This window comes from Zasmidium cellare (genome assembly GCF_010093935.1).
Source record: "Zasmidium cellare ATCC 36951 unplaced genomic scaffold M409scaffold_16, whole genome shotgun sequence".
Lineage (NCBI taxonomy): Eukaryota > Fungi > Ascomycota > Dothideomycetes > Mycosphaerellales > Mycosphaerellaceae > Zasmidium > Zasmidium cellare.
This window is the reverse complement of record NW_022986960.1, coordinates 252,946-271,561: the sequence shown is the minus strand read 5'-3', so window position 1 is coordinate 271,561 and position 18,616 is coordinate 252,946. Positions and strand designations below refer to the sequence as shown.

Genomic DNA, 18,616 nt, shown 5'->3' with positions numbered 1-18,616 from the left:
GCCCATGACCTCGGCCATGACATCCATGCGACGCGGCCGTGGGCCACTCGTTGTCACCACGTTCATGTCCCATGACGAACCTTCAGCGAGCCGCCGTGGCGCAATCAATGTCTCTTACCGTTGCTCCCCCCACCTCCGGAGCGAGCGCGTTGCCTTGATAATAACAAAGACGCCCATTGACGTGCTCGTTGTTCTCTGCTTGTTGCCGTCGATTGCAAGAGCAACACCCCTCCCAACAAATCACCAGTCATCCAACTCATCCACCGCTTCCAGCACCGCCCTGATAGACTCATCGCGGTCTCGGACATCCAAGCCACAGCCCCGTGACTCAGCTTCAGCAGCAGTCACGCCTCAGTCGGCCACTCTCACTGTTGTCTTTGACCAGGATCATACCTGCCGTAATCACGTAGCTTCTGTTTCGTTCTTTGTTCTCCGCCTCCAGTCGACAATAAACGCCCCAGCCCATACTCACCTGATCCCCCGACCTACGAAAGACCACTCCATCTCCAGCTCGACACCACCCAGACATTAAGGTGTCCATTCAGTCAGCCTTCCAATCGATCGACGACGCGACGACATCCCCTCTCCAACTCATCAACACCTCCAAACGCGTCCAACACCCTCCACTCAACATGTCCGCTGAGCAGACCTTCTCCCAGGCCGACCTTCGCAGCAACGCTCAGTCTTACAAGCGCGACGCTACTCACAAGCACAAGTGGGCCTTGGGAACCTCGGACGGTGTGGGCAGGGCTCCAGGCAAGCCACGGCCATACCGTCCATCCGAGACGTGAGTCACCGCCGATGAGCAATACCTGAAGGATGTATGTAGCTAACAGCTAGCTCTTGCAGGGAGTACAACCTCAAGCGACGTGAGGAGAAGAGCGCCGTAGCTTCCCTCGCCCACGGCACCAAGATTGCCCGCAAGCATGACATGCTCGAAGGTACCGCCATGACGGACGACTCTTCCGGTAGCAACTCAGACGAGTACGACGAGACGCCTTCGCCACCTGTCGATGCCGGTGTTACGTATTCGTTCGACCACGCCCGTGGCCCAACCAAGGGCAGCCAGATCTTGAACGTCGCCCTCGCCAAGGCTGTGGAGAAGTTTGAAGAGCGGGAGACTGTCAAGTTGGTCAAGAGCGAGTACGAGCTGCTGGACTCCGAGGGCGAGGCTGTCACTCCTTCGCCAGCGAAGAAGCGCAAGGGCAAGAAGGCAGCTGCTGAGCAGGCTGTTGTGGTTCCAACTGAGGATGAAGACTACGAGTTTGTGTAAAACAGATTCTCTCACCTCAGCTCTTTCACGACTCTTGCATACGGCTGTTTCTTGGACCATCCGGCGTTTCTTCTCCAACAACCACGTCTGTCCTTCGACGGCACACAGCTTCTGCCCACACAAGCTTTGCCAGTATTTTTAATCGATTTTGAGTGCGGAGGAAGGAGGGATATGCATCGGGAATCGGCGTTTCGAGTGAGATATCATCCAGCACGGTCATGAGAAGGACACCGAGCTCTGAGGCGTTCTTTGAGGATATGACGATGATACCCAACGCCTATGATATGGCTTTCACCAGTAGTTGTTAGTGTAGCAGATTTGGCTGTTACCTTTTATGGAATCGAGCAGTGCCTTTGCTGCCGGCGTGCAGCAGGCCAATACCGCGAGAAGATTTCCATTCCCTCTATCGTTGATAGGTCGTCGTCACTGTCCGTGACTCGTGAGTACAAACGTTCATGCCTGGGAGTAGGGTGAAAATATCAAGTTTGCTTGGGCTGTCTCATTTCCAAGGATCGGGAGCGCGCTTTGACCGCCAAATCCGAATGCCTCAGGCGCCCACTGACGGTATTGTGTCTCAGATTTGACTTCACCTTGATTGTCCTCTCCTCCCTTTCACAGTCCATCCGTCTTCTCTTTCTGCTGCAATGTCAGACGTGTATCGACCTCAGCTTGGTACAATGCTCTCTTCGGCTTGATTGGCTGCAACAGGTAGGGCGACCACATGGTTCTTCCTGGCACACTCAAAGATTGAGTTTACTAGAGACATCTGTACGAGATCCATTGTCTCTTTGTGTTCGATTTTTCTTTCATTGAAAAGTTTCCTCCTACAAACAAAACAACAGCATGAGCAAAAGTCTTCAAGCTCTCTCGACCGGTGAACGATGGCCCCACTCATCGACTTCTCGAAACGGGAGGCCAGCTCATCCGCTGCGGGAAGTACAGATTTTTGCGCCTCACGTCGTACCAGACCAGCTAGGCGATCAGAGAGTCGGAAGAGTCACCTCGCCCGACTAGTCCCCAACCTCCTCAATATCCCCCAGGCTGCCACTTCGAACGACGAGACCTCATGCCTCAGGCACACCTATCGGCGGCAACGAGCCAATGAGATTCAGCGGACAGGCACACCAACACGAGTCACAAGCGCGCGCGGGTCCTTGCGACACCCCCCTGAGCGAATAGCATGGCCGGGCTGGACAACCGCGAACCGTCTCTGATCAGGTTCGCGGAAGAGTCAGAGGACGCGGCGGATGGCTTGTATAAATTCCGCGAGTCGCTGCCGCGCAGCGCCACGCGCATCACAGCGATTGTGAGCGAACTGTTTGCGATTTCGTCGGCTTTGCGCGCCATACACAATGAGGACGGCACGAGGCAGTATGGGCCGTCGTTTTATCGGATTCAGGAGGATTTGGGGTTGGTGTTTCGGAGTCTGAGGATGACGCTGGATGAGTTGTTTGGTATGTTTGCGAGGGCGAGGGAGAGGCCGGATCAGATGGTGTGGGAGGATCTGAACTATCGCTTTGATGAGGTGGAGAAGTTTGGGTTGTTGGAGAGGCTGGTGTGGTATCGGCATTTCCTCAATGCTCAACATGAGATTCTGGAAGGCCATCGATCGCAGGGTTTAGGGGAGTTGAGGCAGGATTTGAAGGATGTACTGCAAGCACAAGAGGCCGCACTGCGTCGACATAGTCGGACTCCCATCTCTGGAACGAGTACCCCCCGACCTCGCCCTCGGCGGCCCTCCCGACCGGCACCATATCCCATCTCGCCGACAGTCTCGTCCAGCGACCACGACAGTTGGGAGCGACCGCCGAATCTGGGACCTGCCCCTGAGCCGCCAATATCACCACTGTTCTCTTCGGGCTCTTCTCAAACGATGTCTTCAAGCCAGACATCCTACTCGAGTGAGACGTACATCCCGACCACCCCTGGCCCTCTGGTGCACTGGTCTGAAAACATCTTCGATGGTCGCCATCCCACCACGCCTTACCGACAGCCGTTCCAGTTGTTGGAACGATCGTCGTGCCATGGCGATGCCGATCCTATGTGTCTGCAGCACCTCGTCCGGGACGGCTTCCAGAGAGCACTGCAACTCTCCTTTGACGAAGAACGCTTCTGGGTCCGTCTGTACTGGCGACCTACAGACTTCCGCGCCCGGATCCTGATCATGACCGCCGACGTCCACGGCCAACAACTCCACTTCTGCCAGCCCCTGACGAACCTGAAAGTCATCCGAAAAGGCTCCAGTCTCCAACTCTGTCGCTTCCGAAGAGAAGGCCGCTACACCCTTTGGGCCCGCTTGAACTTCATCTTCCACGAACGAATGGTCCTCTTCTACTCCACGTTCGTCGCAATGAAACGTCAAGACCAACGAGGCGTCGGCATCCGCCAACTCGTGGATGACGCCGAACTCATCAGCGATGCTGGCGAGCAAGAGCTCTTCGCAGGAGAAATGAGGCATGGGCAGATGTACCATGCCTTGCGCATCTTTCGAGACAACGCCTCTGGTGCTGTGCGTCTGGAAGCTTCTGCGTTGAGAGGCTCGAAGAAGGACGTGCCCATCTGGACGGCGTTCGTCACCAAGTATGCGTATGACCCGGACTGGGCACACTTCGAGGGAAATGGAGTTGTGAGTCTGATTGCGATTCGGCCGCCTCCGTATGTATTCATCCTCAGGTATGAGCCGCCGAGGAACTCTCTGGGGGCGTATGTGTTGCCGTTTACGAGTAATGAAGGTAAGCTTGTTATCTTCACTCTTTGAGAAAGGCTCGTACTGACATAGCCGACAGATGCAATGATGTTCATGGAGACATGGAGCGGTCTTGGTAGACACGTTTGAGTGTGAGAGTGAGTGGTCTTTTAAGGCCGGCTTAGCGATGGCGTTTTGGGGATCTTATCACTCGACTCTGTTTGTTTGCGATGAGGGAGGGGATTGTTGGGGCGTTCAAGCGATGCTGATGCTGATGATGAGTGAATGAATGATGAGTTATGCTGATAACGACAGAGATGCAAACGGCCTGACGCGTGGAACTGGAATAGGGCATAATATCTCCTTGAAATCGGGTGGTAAACCACTCTGCTGTGTCTCCAAACACTTCATAAGATACTACTGATTGGCCAGCATCATTGCCGACTCCTTCTATGCAAAGCTCAGATGCGGTCTCGATTCTGGTGCAGCCCAAACAGAAGAAGATTCGAGGTTGGTTCCGACAGCGCTGTGTCACAGCCATGCATGCCTGTGCGACCCTACACCGGTTTGAAGACTCTTGCAGAAACCACCCTCTCCATTCTCTTCGAAGACCTCCGCACTCTATTCCACGTTAACGCCTTCACAGCCCCTGACACAATGGTAGACCCAGAGAGCGAGATAATCGACGCTCAATCCACGCAAGCCTATTCAAGGCCGGTGATAACAAGCGTCACAACAAAGCCACCCGTCGCCAAAGTCCTGGCTCTACCAGAACTCCTAATTGAGATCCTGGATCATCTCCCCTTCCAAGACCTCTTCTCCAGCTCGAGAACCTGCGGTGGATTCAAAGACACCATCAACAACACAAAGACGCTCCGGGAGAAACTACCATGCGAGACCTTCAAGATGATCCGTCTGTAGCGGATCAAGAAGACCGAACCCCCGCACGACGAACAACTAACCCCAGTACTCGACGCCTCAAACCGCCCAGTAATCAATAGCTGGCTTTTGTGTCCGCTGATTTCGGCGGGACAAACCCCTTCCTACGACCCTGTCCGCGATGACGGCGTGGAGGACTACACCACGGCTCTTGACATCGCGACCAGCTTTGCCGCTGAGGAGTACTTCGCCAACCCAGAGACGTGGCGGCGCGTGTACATCACCAACCCGCCTTTCAAGCTCGCAAACATCACGCTGGAGCTGCGTTTAGAACACCCGTCGGGACGGACGCTGAACGCGGCTGCGTCGGTGGTGGTCAGGTCTCGCGACGGCCTCACGCTGGGCCAGCTGGTCGACGAAGTCATGGCGTCTCGCATGGTCGAGGTGTTTAGGAGCGACGGCCCCGAAGCGCAGATGGGTGGGAAGTACTACAAAATGCTGCGGGGGACGAGTCTCGCCGAGCGGATTCGGCAGGGCGAGGTGGATATGCGGGTGAAGCCGAGGGTTGTGGAGGGACGGTGCTGTGTCTGCTTTCCGAGAGACCCTGATAGGAAGGCGAAGCCTTCCAGGATGGAGGATAGGAGGATTCCGTTTTGACGTTGTTGTCTTGCTCGGTCTGTGCTGCTGCGATTGCAGATTGATCGACACTTCTGTCCACGTTGATCGTAGTCAACTAGATTAGACATGGAAAGGCATGCGATATAAATCAATGTAGTCAGCATCATTGAGCTCGGGCTCCTATATCATGAAGCTCAGCTATGAGATAACACCATCCTTCTTCAGCGCCTCTATTTCGCCGCCGCTCATCCCCAGCAAGCTCGACAATACATCATCTGTATGTTGCCCTAGCGTCGGCGGCGCGCTCCTTATACTTGGCTTTGACTCTGAGAACTTGACTGGAGGTGAGACAAGCTTCATGGGGCCACAGGAAGGATGGTCGACCTCTGTTACCATGCCGCGAGCTTTTGCTACATAGGTGTTAGCAGTTGATGCACGGAGGAAATAAAGTGGTTTCAAGCTTACAATGATCATGCTCCAGCGTCGTCTTGACATCGTTGATGGGTGCATATGGCATACCGCTTCCTTCCAGGATGTCAAGCCATTCTTGAGTGGTCTTCGTCTTCGTAGCAGTCTCGATGATCTCCTCGAGCTCCACCCTCGACTTCACTCTGTCAGCATTGGTCTTGTACTTCTTATCCTCCGCCAGTTCTGGTTTTCCAATCTTGTTGCAAAGGATACCGTAGAGTCGATCGTTACCGCCGCCAAGCAAGATGTCTCCATCTTTGGTCTTGAAGGCTTTGTATGGCACGATTGAGGGATGAGCGGTTCCCCAGCGGCCTGTGTCTGGCTTGCCGCTGATCAGGCATGAGCTTGCTAGGTTGGCGAGAGTTGCGATTTGGCAGTCTGCTAGACAGACATCGAGGTGCTGGCCTTTGCCTGTCTTTCCTCGAGCGATGAGAGCGGCCATGACGGAGTTTGATGTGTAGAGACCGGTTGTGAGATCGGTCACAGCAACGCCGACCTTGGCCGGAGGACCATCTCTGTGGCCAGTGATATGCATGAGGCCCATTTCGCTGTCAATGTATCAATATATATAAAACTGATGAGTCGAACAGTACTCACGCTTCCACCATAACATCGTAGCCAGCCTTCGCACGGAGAGGCCCAGTCTGTCCATAACCAGTGATGCTGGCGTAGATGAGGTTTGGATTGACTTTGCGAATGCTCTCATAGTCCAAGTTATACTTCTTCAACGCTCCAGGAAGATAATTCTCGACCAGAACATCGCAGTCCTTTGCCAATTTGTGCAAAATGTCGACACCTGCTGGATTTTGGAAAGATAGACCGATGGACTTTTTGTTTCGATTTACCTGTTTTCCATCAGCAATCGCATTAAGCGGTGCACTGAACTGCCACGTACTGCGAGAAAGTAGGCACTCTCTCCTGAGCCTTGCTTGCCGCTCGATTCCGTATATGAGGCATACGGAGGACCCCATGCTCTCGTGTCGTCTCCACGAGTTGGATGTTCGATCTTGATAACTTCGGCACTATCTCAGCATGAGCTTCACGGTCCTCATACTTCAGACCCGGAAGGTCGTACAGGGCTCATCGTCCATACCCGAGGTCGCCAAGGATTTGGGTGCAATATGGCTACAAATCGTTAGTATACGGCCTCGTACAAGATGAATTGGTGCAAGATCCTACTCCTGCAAGAACTCTGGTCATATCAAGGACCCGTATGCCTGCCAATGGCAGGGAGGCTGCATCTGCACCGCCTGCTGGAGTGGCTAGCCATCGCCGCTGTTGTGGGAGTGCTCGGACCGCGACTTGGGAGGCTGACGCTCGGCTGAAGAGCCGCAGTGATTTATGAAACGACATTGAAGTCTTCAAAAGCACCGTCGAAGGTCTAAAGCGTTATATCAAAAGGCATTGGACATCCGCACGAACCGCTCGCGGTCGGCATAACTTTCCAAAGGAGTGCAGACGGCCTCGGCCCGAGATCGGCGGGGCGAAGTGAATGAGCTCGAGCGTCACGCTAATTCCACCTCACTTATTCTCTGCAAATCCCCATTCGCAGCCATTACCACTCTTGTCAAGATGTTCACCGGCATCGTCGAGAAGATAGGCAGTACGTCTCCTATCGCACGTCTTGTTTTCCATCTCGTTTACAGCGTGCGCTGACGCCCACCGTCCAGCCGTCTCCAAGCTCGTCAAACACGATGAATCATCGAGCGGCGGCGGAGGTACCTCCCTCACCATCAGCGACTGCGCCGAAATCCTCGACGACTGCCATCTGGGCGACAGCATAAGCATCAATGGCACGTGCTTGACCGTGACGGAGTTCGAGAAGGACTCGTTCAAAGTCGGGGTTGCGCCAGAGACCTTGCGTAGGACTAATCTCGGGTCGCTGAAGGAGGGCAGTGGAGTCAACCTTGAGCGAGCTGTGAGCAGTACCACGCGCATGGGAGGACACTTTGTCCAAGGCCATGTTGATACGATCGCAACAGTCTTGGAGACCAGACCGGACGGCAATGCTGTGACGTTCCGCCTGCAGCCCAAGGACGAGAGCGTGCTGAGGTATATCGTCGAGAAGGGATACGTCACATTGGATGGTGCTTCTCTCACGATTACTGCTGTGAACGATGACGAAGGATGGTGGGAGATCATGCTCATTGCATATACGCAAGAGAAGGTGGTGCTGGCCAAGAAACAGAAGGGAGAAAATGTGAATGTCGAAGTGGACATGGTGGGAAAGTACGTCGAGAAGAGCGTGGCTGCATACTTTGAGACCAACTCTGGCAATGGCGGTGCTATGCTGGAGAAGATGGTGCAAAAGATTGTGGATGAGAAAGTGAAAGCGTTAAGATAGGCTGTACGTGTAACTACCACCATGCCACAAAAGCTAATGTTTTTTGGTTGGCTTGTATATGTGTTTCAAGCCCGTCAACTATACACCTTGTCGCGCTGCTTTAACACATACAACGGCCCCGGAACACTTGATCTTGGATTACGGCGCCTTCAAGCCATCGTTCTAAGTCTGCAGCCTTTATTGGATCGCGACAAAGGACTTGGTCGATGTCGATGGTAAAGGCGAGGTCTTTGTTCACGCACAACCCCGGAGTTCCTGTCGACAAAGACTCAAGTCTTTGATCATTAACGAGATGCTAAATGTGAATACGTGCATAAGTGAAGGGCCCCCGACTCCTTGAGAGCGTTATTGCCGCCTTTGACCGAATTCAACAACTTCTCACGCCAATCTGGTATTGGTATACTTCTCAAATCTTACATTCAGCATACAGTTTTCGAAGTGCGATATTCAGGATGCCTCTCAGAACGAAAGTCAGCAAGGCGAGAGAGCAAGATGTCGACGATGCGATGGAGAAGGCAGCCAAATCGTTGGACAAGTACTACAAAGCACTGGGAGACTTCAGAGATCTGAGTGACAAAATCGAAAAGTGCGAAGATGATATGGAACATTTTTATAAGCAACTTCATCGTCGTCAATACAGTACAACCCAGGAGAAGATTCGACTCGAAGACAAATACAATCTGGCACGCAGGCACAGTGAACACTTTCAAGAGCAATACGACCGCGCTCATGGCCGCGTCGACAGCGCCAAAGCTACGCTTGACAGACACCGAAAGGAGTACACTGAGCTTGACGCTATGTTCGAGGACCAAGAGGATAAGCGCATGGCTGCGGCATTCAAGAAGTTGGACGAGGAAGAACGGGAGCGTCGACAGTGGTTCGAGGCAAAGCAGCGACGACGTCGACCCTCTCACAGCCGCAAGGCTGGACCAAGCTCTGATCAAGCTCCCCGGCCGGAGTATTCGCGGCACTCCTCTCGAAAACACGACCAACAACCACGCCAACCTCCCCAAGGCCAGCAACACCCACCCCGTTCCCAAGACCAACCCACGCGTCCAGCCCCTCCCAACCGCATGCCCACAGAGCTAACCATCACCAGCTGGCGTCGCTATGTCGATGACTGCTTCAAAGACTACTCTTCTATCAAGGAATTCCCTCACCCACCAATCATGGGCAGACATGATGACCCAGCATCGTGGGAGAAAGACCTCAAAGCCTTGTTCCGACAGCTCGGTGAGATCGACCTCAAGAAAGAGTCATATCGCTGGCATCCTGATAAGTTCTCGCCGTGTGAGGAAGGTAAGAAGGAGAAGTTTCAGGTGTATGCGAGGGAGGTGTTTGTGGTGTTGAATGCGATGGCGAAGGAGAAGTAGAAATATTGAACGTTGCCTGGTCAACTGCAGTGTATTGTCTTCCAAATTGGTCTGTCCTTGCGTCCTCACCCCTGGATTATCGATCTGTAAGCCCCGAATAACGAAAACTCTCCTTCCATGCGCCTATCTTTCTACTTAATGGTGATAAGATACTGAAGATTATACCCAATGACCTTGTGATATTCGCTCCCATTGTCCTTATGCCTTCCAATGGTCCTCAAATTCAGCAGAGTCCCCTCTACGTCGAAGTCCAACCCCGTGCGCTTGCTGACCTCCTTCCAGATCTCCTTCAGCTGATGTACATCACACAGGAACGTAGTGTTGGTCTTGCTCCCCATCGAACCCGCACCGCTGAGCTTCATTTGCTTGCCTCCAGGAAACCCATTCTGCGAACCCACAAACATAGAACCAGGCCGAGGCTTCAAGAGTCGCACGAGCTTGCTAGCCATTGCGATCTGGTCGTCATAATCGTAGAGGTGGATGAATTTGGCACACCAGATGACGTCTATCTTGCCGACGAGATCTGTCAACGACGTCTCCGAGAAGTCTTGACCGGCGTCGACTTTCATGAAACTACCACGGAATGTCTGCCGGTCTCGGAAGAAGTCGTAGCCGATGTCGAAGAATTCTGGCTCCAGGTCGAAGCCGTACATGTGATCTGTTGGAGCTCCGTCAAAGGCCAACTGCCTCAAGTCTTGTGCGATCATACATCCGCAATCCAGGATTGACGCTCCATTCTTGACTCGCTCGAGTACCTTCTCGTATGCAAAGTGCAACAAGATCATCGGGTTCAGCCATGTCATGGATCCGACTGACGAGTATGGTGCGACTTTGAAGGCTCGGCGCTGGGCTTCCTTGATGTGTGAGACGAGTCGGTCTTCAGGTATGGCGGTGTACTTGAGGAGCATGTCCCGAGAACGCGGCTGTAATGCGGCGTCAACCTCTTTGTAGAAGTAGATCGCCTCGTCTGGATTTTCCGTGACGTGAAGGACAAAGTCGCCATCCTTCTTGTCCGCTTCCGCCATCGTGAGAAATTGAAGAACGGCGGTACGATTGATTGTTTGATATTCAGCTCAACGATGTATCTTTGGCAAGAGAACGACATCGGAGATGTGGTGATAAGTTGGAACGATCCATGCCACGCACACGGACCAGCAATGTCCTGAACGAGAAGATTGTGCGCGCCCGCGTAATCAGGCGCAACCTCATTGTGCGGTCCTACCCTTTAGCCGCACGAGCAGCGCAACTCGCAGTTAACTTACCTCATTGAGCTGGATCCACTGCATTACGGTTGTGTTCTTGCAATGGCCTCAGCAGCGCTCTGCTTAGTGATGTGCCCAAGACTTACTCTTGCCTGTTCAGGTCAAGCAAGATCCGGTTTCGGGCCGATGGTATGGTCATTTAGCGTCATGTTTTGAGAGCCGCTCACTTGCACTCACCTTGACGATACGTAGGAGTTGCGTTTACAAAGTTGCAAAAGGATACATGTCCCGGAGGCAAATTCTTCGTCATGCATTTCGACTGTCTGAACTCGAAGGGAAACGGAGAAGGAAGGAGCATGATGCTCAAGGCCCCTGTGGTCGACTGATTCGTATGGGCCACTTCTCTTAGGTCTGGTGTCTACAAGTGAGCACAATGTTGGCGGTATCCTGGAGTAGAAACATGGGACTTACGACACTTTTCCCTCCAACATCAGTGATGGGGGCCAGTTCAGCTCTTCTGAAATCAGAAAAGAGTCAAAAGTGTCGACTACATTGAAAAAATTTCTGTCGTGGTGCTCTTACATTGTGTCGAAACATGAAAAGCTCATTGGGGGCTTGGTCTCTTGTATGGAGTCGTCAAGATCCGTGCTTCACGATTCCCAGGACTTATCTCCTAGCTCTTCGTTCAGACTCGTAGGTGAGCAGTCTAGCACCGTCAAAGCCGTAGGGGTACCTACTGAGTTCTTCTCTGCGTGTGCCGTCGTAGTAAGTAGGGCAGAACAAAGACCACGCCAGTTCGATGTATCGAGGGGTCCCCTCACGTACGGCCGCAATAGATCGGAGGTATCGACGGCTTGCTCTTGCTCGAGACATAGCGAATGGCGTCTCACGTGGCTCGTAATGATTTGCGGCGATGTGAGCAGAGGCTGTTTCCATCAACCATATGAGGCAGCGGCGCAGCCGCGAGACAGCGCCAGGGTCATCCCTGCACGACCGCACCACTTTAACAATTGAAGCTAGTGCGTAGGAGTAATCGCAACATCAGACACGGCAAGGTCGAGGTGAAGTTCTAGACAAAGATAATGGTCTGGTCACGCATTGCCGCTGTCCAGAGTGACTTCGTTTGCGTCTGAGCAAGGCAACGGCAGCCCAAGGCTGACAGCGAACCCTCTCGGGAAGCGAATTCAACGTTCCAGGTTCTCGATCGGACGAAACATGCAGAAGCCAACCGCTCATCGGCGTGTCGTCAGGGGCATCTCTAAGCGTTCATGGATGCGGTCTTTGGAAGAGTTCCAGCATGAGAATATTGAGATCGAGATCGAGTATTGCTGGTCCGGTCATGCCACCTGCCACCTGGAATGTTGCTGCAGAGAGTTCTCACTTGCTTGATCTGGAACGCCATAGCGTGTTGCGGGACATATTCTTCTCTTGGCCATCTAGAGGCCTGAAAACGCCTCGGTGTGTTGTTCGACCGCACATTCGTGAGTGAATTCGAATGGTCTGATAACCGCCTTGTTACAGACTCGTCACCTTCTTTTCAGGGATCCATGCTAATGGCGTCTTGAATATTCTAGGCGGTAACAGCGGTGTATGCTCTTGGAGAATATTCGCGTGTTGATTGGCACAAGGTGGAGGCCTAGAGCGGAGTATCGTAATGCTCGACATAATGTTGTCCAAGTTCCGAGGCGAAAGAAAATAGTCTGTACGCCTCGGCACGCAAAAGTGTTTTCGAGGAAATCGATTTGGGTTCGCGAATTCTCGCAAGTAGTCGTCAGCGTAGAATAGCTCTTGACGATTACGGCGCCTAGAGTTCGATATTGTTCTCTCTACTGCGCTCTATCTTTCCATGCTCCGCTGTTCGAGACTCGGGATTTGCTGTGAGATTTGCAGTTTGGAGTGCCCTGAGGAGGTCATCCTTTCCACCAGGACGGAGATCTCTGCCCTGGCCTATTTTGTAGGAGGAAGCTGAGGTTGTGAAGATCCATTTCAGAGGTAGCTGCAAGAGTGAATCACGCAGCGACTGATGACCGTACTGCTGAGATCCATTTTGCGAGCTTTGTCATCGTAGACAGTGCCTTTTACAGTCTTTTTGGTCGTTTCTTCGGCGGCTGTTAATTCCCAGTTCATTCCCTGTATGGCTACGAATGTCAGCAGAGAAGGTATGGCTGTCAGGACACCCAACTTTGAAAGTGTGGCAAAAGCTCTCCCCAATCACATCGCCTTCGATTCGACTTGTCATCCCTGAGGGACGCCGTCGTCTGTGAGGCTGCTTTACAGCACCGCAGAACGCCATAGTGGGAAGCAAGAAGAATGGCGATCGTCCAATGAAGAGGCAGGTATTACGTCCTCGGCAGCTATGGCCACTTGGCGCTACCGTTTTGCGGAGTCGCGAGTTCCAGCCGTTGTGCCAACCCCTTTTGAGCCATTTGCGTCGATCTTCCAACTTCACCTTCTCTTCTCGACCATCCTCCCGACGTGTTCTCCATCAACACGGTAAGTCACATACACTACGCTCTTTAGCAGCATGAGGCTTTCACTGAGAACAGCAGAAGAATACATCGTCGGAGATTTTACTTCCATGACTTGGCCACAGCGGCAAAGCAAATCCTCGCCCTTACCTCCTACGTACTTTTCGCCAACCGCCTCGTCATGAGGCGTCCACTTATGGATATTTTACTGGCCGCCCGAAGACCACATGGCTGCAACGACCATCATAACGCCATAGATCCCGTCCCTTCGAACGCCTTGAGTGGAATCCTGGCACAACCACGTGCACTAGGGTCACTCGACACCTGTTCGAGATCGCAAGATTGGCCCGGCCTGGTGTGCTTGCTTATGCTTCGACCGAGGACTTGAGCTTAAGCTGAAGCTTATACCTACTCCATACCGGAGGACTCCACGTTTTAGACGGGTGGCTTCGAGAAAGACGCCACTCTCTGGGGAATGCCGCCTCCCGCTATGCTGCTAGTGCTCAGTCAACTGCAGCCCACAGAGGGCGAGGCTTGGGAAAAGAAGCGGTTACCGGCACCAATTGCACTTTGTTGCAAGACGGCGTCTCCGTAGCCTGAGAAGCAGCACCGCTCGTAGCAGCCTCGACGCGCTCATGAAGTGTATCAAGCTGAACCTTGAGACCGAAGTGCCTTGAAAGGGCGATTCGATGTCGATCGCGTCCTATTGATTACTCGGGGGCATTCAGGTGGGTATACCGCTTTTGTCGCACTTATGGTTTGGAGCGTCTATTTGAACGTGCCCTGGTCCCCAGCATTCAACGGCAATCCATCCCTTCATTGAATACCTTTCTACCCCGAAATCCTTTCGTTGTTTCTTCAACGATGTTTTCCAAGGCTCTCATCGCTGCCTCACTGGCCTCCCAGGTCACAGCATGGCCTTTCGTTGCCGAGTCTGTCGGAATGGACCCAGAACTGATGAAGCGCAATGACCGCCTTGTCGAGCGCGTGCCAGGCGATGCCGCCTCATGCCCCTTCAACCCAAACCATGTGCCAGCGGTGCCTATCTCGACCAAGTACCCTTATTGCGGTAAATAAATACGAGCCATGACACTACCCGTCCGATCCTTTGCCTGACTGTGGTGGATTAGGTGCGAAGAACGGTGTTCCCGGCAAGCAGGTGTGCCAGAACAACCTGGTGCCAGCCAACGGTGATACTGCCCACTACTTTGTCGCTCCTGGAAAGAACGACATTCGTGGTCCTTGCCCTGGTATGCAGCACTGGAAGGCATATATTGCTGAGACAAGCTGACAGCTCTGCAGGCATCAACACTGCCGCAAACCACAACTTCTTGGCCCACGACGGCAGTAAGTCACAAAGGCCATGGGCAAAATCGTGTCCGCTAACATCAACCTCAGTTACGACCTTCAACGAGCTTATTGACATGCGTAAGTCATAAGATAGAGGCACAGAAGCGCATGACTAACGCGGTATCTCAGAACAAAATGTCTACGGTGTTGGCTACGACCTAGCAGTGCTGCTGGCCGTGCTTGGTGTTGGTCTCGACGGTGATCCAATCACTGGAAAACTCTCCATCGGCTGTGATGCCACAACGAGGACTGCTTCCCCTGGTCTCGGCCCTGAGCTTGGCCTGGACGGCCACAACAAGTTTGAGGGTGATACCTCGCTCACTCGTAACGACTACTTCACTGGTATGTTACAAACTGCCGAATCGGAGACTAGCCTGCTAATGTGTCGACAGGTGGTGGTGACAACTTCAAGTTCAACTCGACCCTCTACGCGGGCATGATCCAGCAGTGAACACAGAGGAACGCAGGTTGCGACTTCGGTAACATCGCCCGGTACCGCAAACAGAGATACGACTGGAGTGTCGCCCACAACGGCAACTTCTATTTCGGTCCGCAGTCAGTGCTCTTGTACGGAGCCGCATCATTCCTCTAGTAAGTCGCTTGGTCTACCATCCATTCGAATAGAGCTGACTATCCTTCAGCGAGTTGTTCCCATCCCTCGGTGACCAGGGCAAGCCTGACCTGGTTACCATGGACTATTTCTTCCGTCAGGAGAAGCTTCCCCCGAACTGGTTCTCCCGTGTCCAGCCTTACACAATCCCGCTGGTCGCCGCCGAGATCTTCAAGCAGTACGAGGCGTACCCAGTTGCTTTCGGCGGTAAGCTACTCCCTATATTACCATTGCCGAGCACATGCAAAAAGTGGTACTAATTTTTGACGACATAGGTAACACTGGAAACCCCAACACCTTCTACGGTATTGGTCAGTTCGGCCCATCCATCTCCAACAACACCCTCCAGACCACCCCACAGGGTGTTGCTTGCCTCTTGTACCAGATTGCAACCGAGAACACCCCATCGAGCTTGGGCGGCGGAGGCGGTCTCCCAACTTCAACTCTGCAGTGGGCAGCCAGCAAGCTCAACTCAATCTTCGGTTCAGGCGGCAGCCTGGCATCTTTGGCCTGCCCACTCAACCACAACAACGCCTAGATTGTCGAAGACAAGAGGCAACTAGGTGGATAGCCGATGCGAAGGAGGAAAGACAAGGTATCACGATATGGCAAAACGGATGATGAACTTTATGTAGCGTCGTACAACCTTCTTGCTTTGCATTACCCAGCCATCTTCCCGTAGCCCTTCTCTTTGTCTCTCGAACAAACGCAAAGACACTCTGCTCTTGATGTGTCTCGTGTAGGCCCTGAAACGAATCACTATCAGTGTGTTAGCTTGCGAACCGCGGTACGCATCGCAGAATGTACAACACTGCGCCTATGCTCATAGGTGGAAGTTTTGACGTCCAGCTCTCAAGTCTCCCCAATCTCCCCTGCTGGTTCAAGGACTTCTGTACCTACTATACAATTTCTTGGCCGACCGGAATTTTTTCCAGCTTAGGAAAGGCGAAAATCATACCAAGACACTATCGCAGCTCGGTTACACATGATCGCCGACTTAACGTCGTCCTTCATGTTTCCCTTCATGCACCCCAGACTAACGTGGAACAAAAGCCTGATTGCTGGGTCACCTTGAACAAACGTTAGTACCAACGCTATTGTAACTTCACCTGCAGGTTCTCGGGGCAATGCGGTACGCGAAGGAGTTATGAACAGTCTAGACAGAACGTACGTTTGATGTGAAACGGACGATATAATTCCGCGTCGATGGTATAAAGAACGTGCCGTCGTTGGATTAAATGGAGACAGAACAGTATCAGCGCAGCCCATAGCCTGTCTTTTGCATAACTTCATCATCTCCTGAATTACACTCAAGTCAACATGCATCTTCAATTGATCTCCCTAACCGCTCTGAGCACCTTGATCAGCTCAGGTTCCGCGGCTCCCTCCAACGAGCTCGACAAACGCGCTTTCAGCTTTCCGATCCCGGCGTCAAAGGGCAGTGTCACTTACAGCAAGGCCCAGACAATATCAGGCACCTTTGACGGCGGGTTGAAGACTTACGGCAGAGGTGTTTCTTGCACTGGCGATGCCGAAGGTGGAGATGCCGATGCTGTCTTCATCCTTGAGAACGGAGCGACGTTGAAGAATGCCATCATTGGCAAGGATCAGATCGAAGGCGTGCACTGCAAGGGGTCGTGCACCATTCAAAGTAGGTCTTGCGGCGAGAATTGGATGATTCCGATGGCTCTGATTCCCGTATAGATGTTTGGTGGACGGATGTCTGCGAAGACGCGTTATCGATCAAGGGCGACGGTAACGCGCTCGTGAGTGGAGGTGGAGCCCAAGAGGCTGATGACAAGTGAGACGAACGTTTTCTATGGCAGGCCATCGTTACTGACAAAACTCAGGGTCGTCCAACACAACGGATTTGGAACGTACGTATGATATGCCCAAATAGTTTTCCCCTTTTCACTGATCGAACGCAGCGTTACGATCGACGGTTTCTCTGTCCAAAACTTCGGCAAGCTATACAGGTCTTGCGGAAACTGCAGCGGTAACGGCAAGGCTCGAAACGTTGTCATCAAGAATGTAAGTACCAGCTTGGTGACCGCGAGTGTACGGTCCTGTCTGACATGGCCATGCAGGTCAAGTCTTCCAACGGAAAAGTCCTCGCGGGAATCAACTCCAACTACGGCGACACCGCAACGATCTCGTCGACATGTGCGAACAGCGTCAAGCAGATCTGCACCGAATTCAAGGGCAACAACAATGGCGACGAGCCCCCTGAGGTTTCGAACGGTCCGAGCAACTACTGCAAGTACTCCAGTGTCCCGGCGTGTTGAAGGAGACGTGAAGAGAACGCCGGACTACGGCGACCGGTGTCGAGCATGAATAACAAGGTCTGAAGATGATCAGACAGGGTCGAATCCGCAAAGCGTTCTCTTTCAGTATTCCTTGCATGCAGGCAGTCGTTCAGAGTACATAGCTTCACAAAAATGAAAGAGGGTTCCAACTGTGAGCTCAGGCCGCAGCAATGACACTCTGGGTCAGCCGATAACGTGCATCCTTTGCATGCAGCAGGAGTTGTTGGATCGTGGCCCTGTCGAGAAGTATCCGTCATTGGTTCGCTCGCAATCGAGGTTTTTGTTGTGCACGCTTTCATCCTGCTAGGCCCTAGCAATGCGATTTATCTGTGAGGACAATAGTTTTGCGAATGACAAGAGCATTTCTTCGAATTCTGCCTCTTGCCAAGCTCTTATTCTATTAGTGGATTCATCTCTCCATTTGAAGTACAAATACGAAGACTGGCGACCAAGCCTCCACCGAACACGTTATTTCGAATGCCCCATGCAGTCGCTTCGGTGGTCTACTTCTAGCCAAGCTTCGGCCCTGGAATCCTGGGATCCATCGAATAGAGTTGAAAGCTTGCCCACGATTGAGTTGAAAAGAAGCTCGGCATGTGACTCGCTTGACAGGACGTCAGGCGCGCAACTTCTGCTCGAAGCAGTAATGTACCGAATGAATAAACAAGATCCTGATCAAGAGTCATCGTTGAGGTACTTGGCAGCTTATGTAGTCGCTCTTGGCCTCGCCCATGTGATGTCGACGGTGAGTGAATGTTAACAGGCCACGCAAGCAGCTGAACGAACCGGTCAGGAATTCGCAGGTCTTGAATGGCCGATACGAGGGCCGAAAGATTTCCCTTCCTCGACTGTACTCCGGCAGAGATTTGAGGCAGGGAAGAGGGTTTGGAACAGACCGTGCTAGTGTTTGACGGGAGGAGCCGTCAGGAGCGGATTGCTCTTTCTGGCCTGCGGTGATGAAGTTTAAACGACTCTGAACGACACAGCCCACATCTCAGCCCCGTCACCCATTGGATGTGTTTACATCAGGCATGATGAT

General features: G+C 52.8%; 9 protein-coding genes across 9 annotated transcripts; 7 read left to right on the top strand and 2 right to left on the bottom strand.

Moving 5' to 3' along the window:
• Positions 1–632: 632 nt before the first annotated feature.
• Positions 633–1,273, top strand: M409DRAFT_66176 (uncharacterized protein; the record flags this gene model as incomplete). Its single annotated transcript, XM_033816824.1, has 2 exons — positions 633–787; positions 850–1,273. The coding sequence occupies 2 exons, from the start codon at positions 633–635 to the stop codon at positions 1,271–1,273; spliced, it is 579 nt and encodes a 192-aa protein (XP_033668001.1).
• Positions 1,274–2,453: 1,180 nt separating this feature from the next.
• M409DRAFT_66175 (uncharacterized protein) lies at positions 2,454–4,109 on the top strand (the record flags this gene model as incomplete). The annotated part of the gene is made up of 2 exons (XM_033816823.1): positions 2,454–4,005; positions 4,060–4,109. 2 exons carry the CDS (start codon positions 2,454–2,456, stop codon positions 4,107–4,109), a joined length of 1,602 nt encoding a protein of 533 aa, XP_033668000.1.
• Positions 4,110–4,502: 393 nt separating this feature from the next.
• Positions 4,503–5,495, top strand: M409DRAFT_22544 (uncharacterized protein; the record flags this gene model as incomplete). The annotated part of the gene is made up of 2 exons (XM_033806377.1): positions 4,503–4,872; positions 4,927–5,495. 2 exons carry the CDS (start codon positions 4,503–4,505, stop codon positions 5,493–5,495), a joined length of 939 nt encoding a protein of 312 aa, XP_033667999.1.
• A 159-nt stretch (positions 5,496–5,654) lies between these two features.
• M409DRAFT_66174 (uncharacterized protein) lies at positions 5,655–7,124 on the bottom strand (the record flags this gene model as incomplete). Its single annotated transcript, XM_033816822.1, has 6 exons — positions 5,655–5,866; positions 5,922–6,472; positions 6,522–6,769; positions 6,820–6,946; positions 7,018–7,049; positions 7,104–7,124. The coding sequence occupies 6 exons, from the start codon at positions 7,122–7,124 to the stop codon at positions 5,655–5,657; spliced, it is 1,191 nt and encodes a 396-aa protein (XP_033667998.1).
• A 372-nt stretch (positions 7,125–7,496) lies between these two features.
• On the top strand, positions 7,497–8,268 carry M409DRAFT_66173 (uncharacterized protein; the record flags this gene model as incomplete). The annotated part of the gene is made up of 2 exons (XM_033816821.1): positions 7,497–7,527; positions 7,595–8,268. The coding sequence occupies 2 exons, from the start codon at positions 7,497–7,499 to the stop codon at positions 8,266–8,268; spliced, it is 705 nt and encodes a 234-aa protein (XP_033667997.1).
• Positions 8,269–8,720: 452 nt separating this feature from the next.
• Positions 8,721–9,641, top strand: M409DRAFT_22541 (uncharacterized protein; the record flags this gene model as incomplete). Its single annotated transcript, XM_033806376.1, has 1 exon — positions 8,721–9,641. One exon carries the CDS (start codon positions 8,721–8,723, stop codon positions 9,639–9,641), a length of 921 nt encoding a protein of 306 aa, XP_033667996.1.
• Positions 9,642–9,772: 131 nt separating this feature from the next.
• M409DRAFT_66172 (uncharacterized protein) lies at positions 9,773–10,666 on the bottom strand (the record flags this gene model as incomplete). Its single annotated transcript, XM_033816820.1, has 1 exon — positions 9,773–10,666. One exon carries the CDS (start codon positions 10,664–10,666, stop codon positions 9,773–9,775), a length of 894 nt encoding a protein of 297 aa, XP_033667995.1.
• Positions 10,667–14,175: 3,509 nt separating this feature from the next.
• M409DRAFT_54310 (uncharacterized protein) lies at positions 14,176–15,809 on the top strand (the record flags this gene model as incomplete). The annotated part of the gene is made up of 8 exons (XM_033812676.1): positions 14,176–14,380; positions 14,442–14,561; positions 14,614–14,658; positions 14,710–14,739; positions 14,791–15,003; positions 15,129–15,252; positions 15,303–15,478; positions 15,547–15,809. 8 exons carry the CDS (start codon positions 14,176–14,178, stop codon positions 15,807–15,809), a joined length of 1,176 nt encoding a protein of 391 aa, XP_033667994.1.
• Positions 15,810–16,591: 782 nt separating this feature from the next.
• On the top strand, positions 16,592–17,556 carry M409DRAFT_22538 (polysaccharide lyase family 3 protein; the record flags this gene model as incomplete). The annotated part of the gene is made up of 5 exons (XM_033806375.1): positions 16,592–16,922; positions 16,976–17,072; positions 17,122–17,148; positions 17,200–17,302; positions 17,359–17,556. 5 exons carry the CDS (start codon positions 16,592–16,594, stop codon positions 17,554–17,556), a joined length of 756 nt encoding a protein of 251 aa, XP_033667993.1.
• Between the last annotated feature and the right edge of the window lie 1,060 nt (positions 17,557–18,616).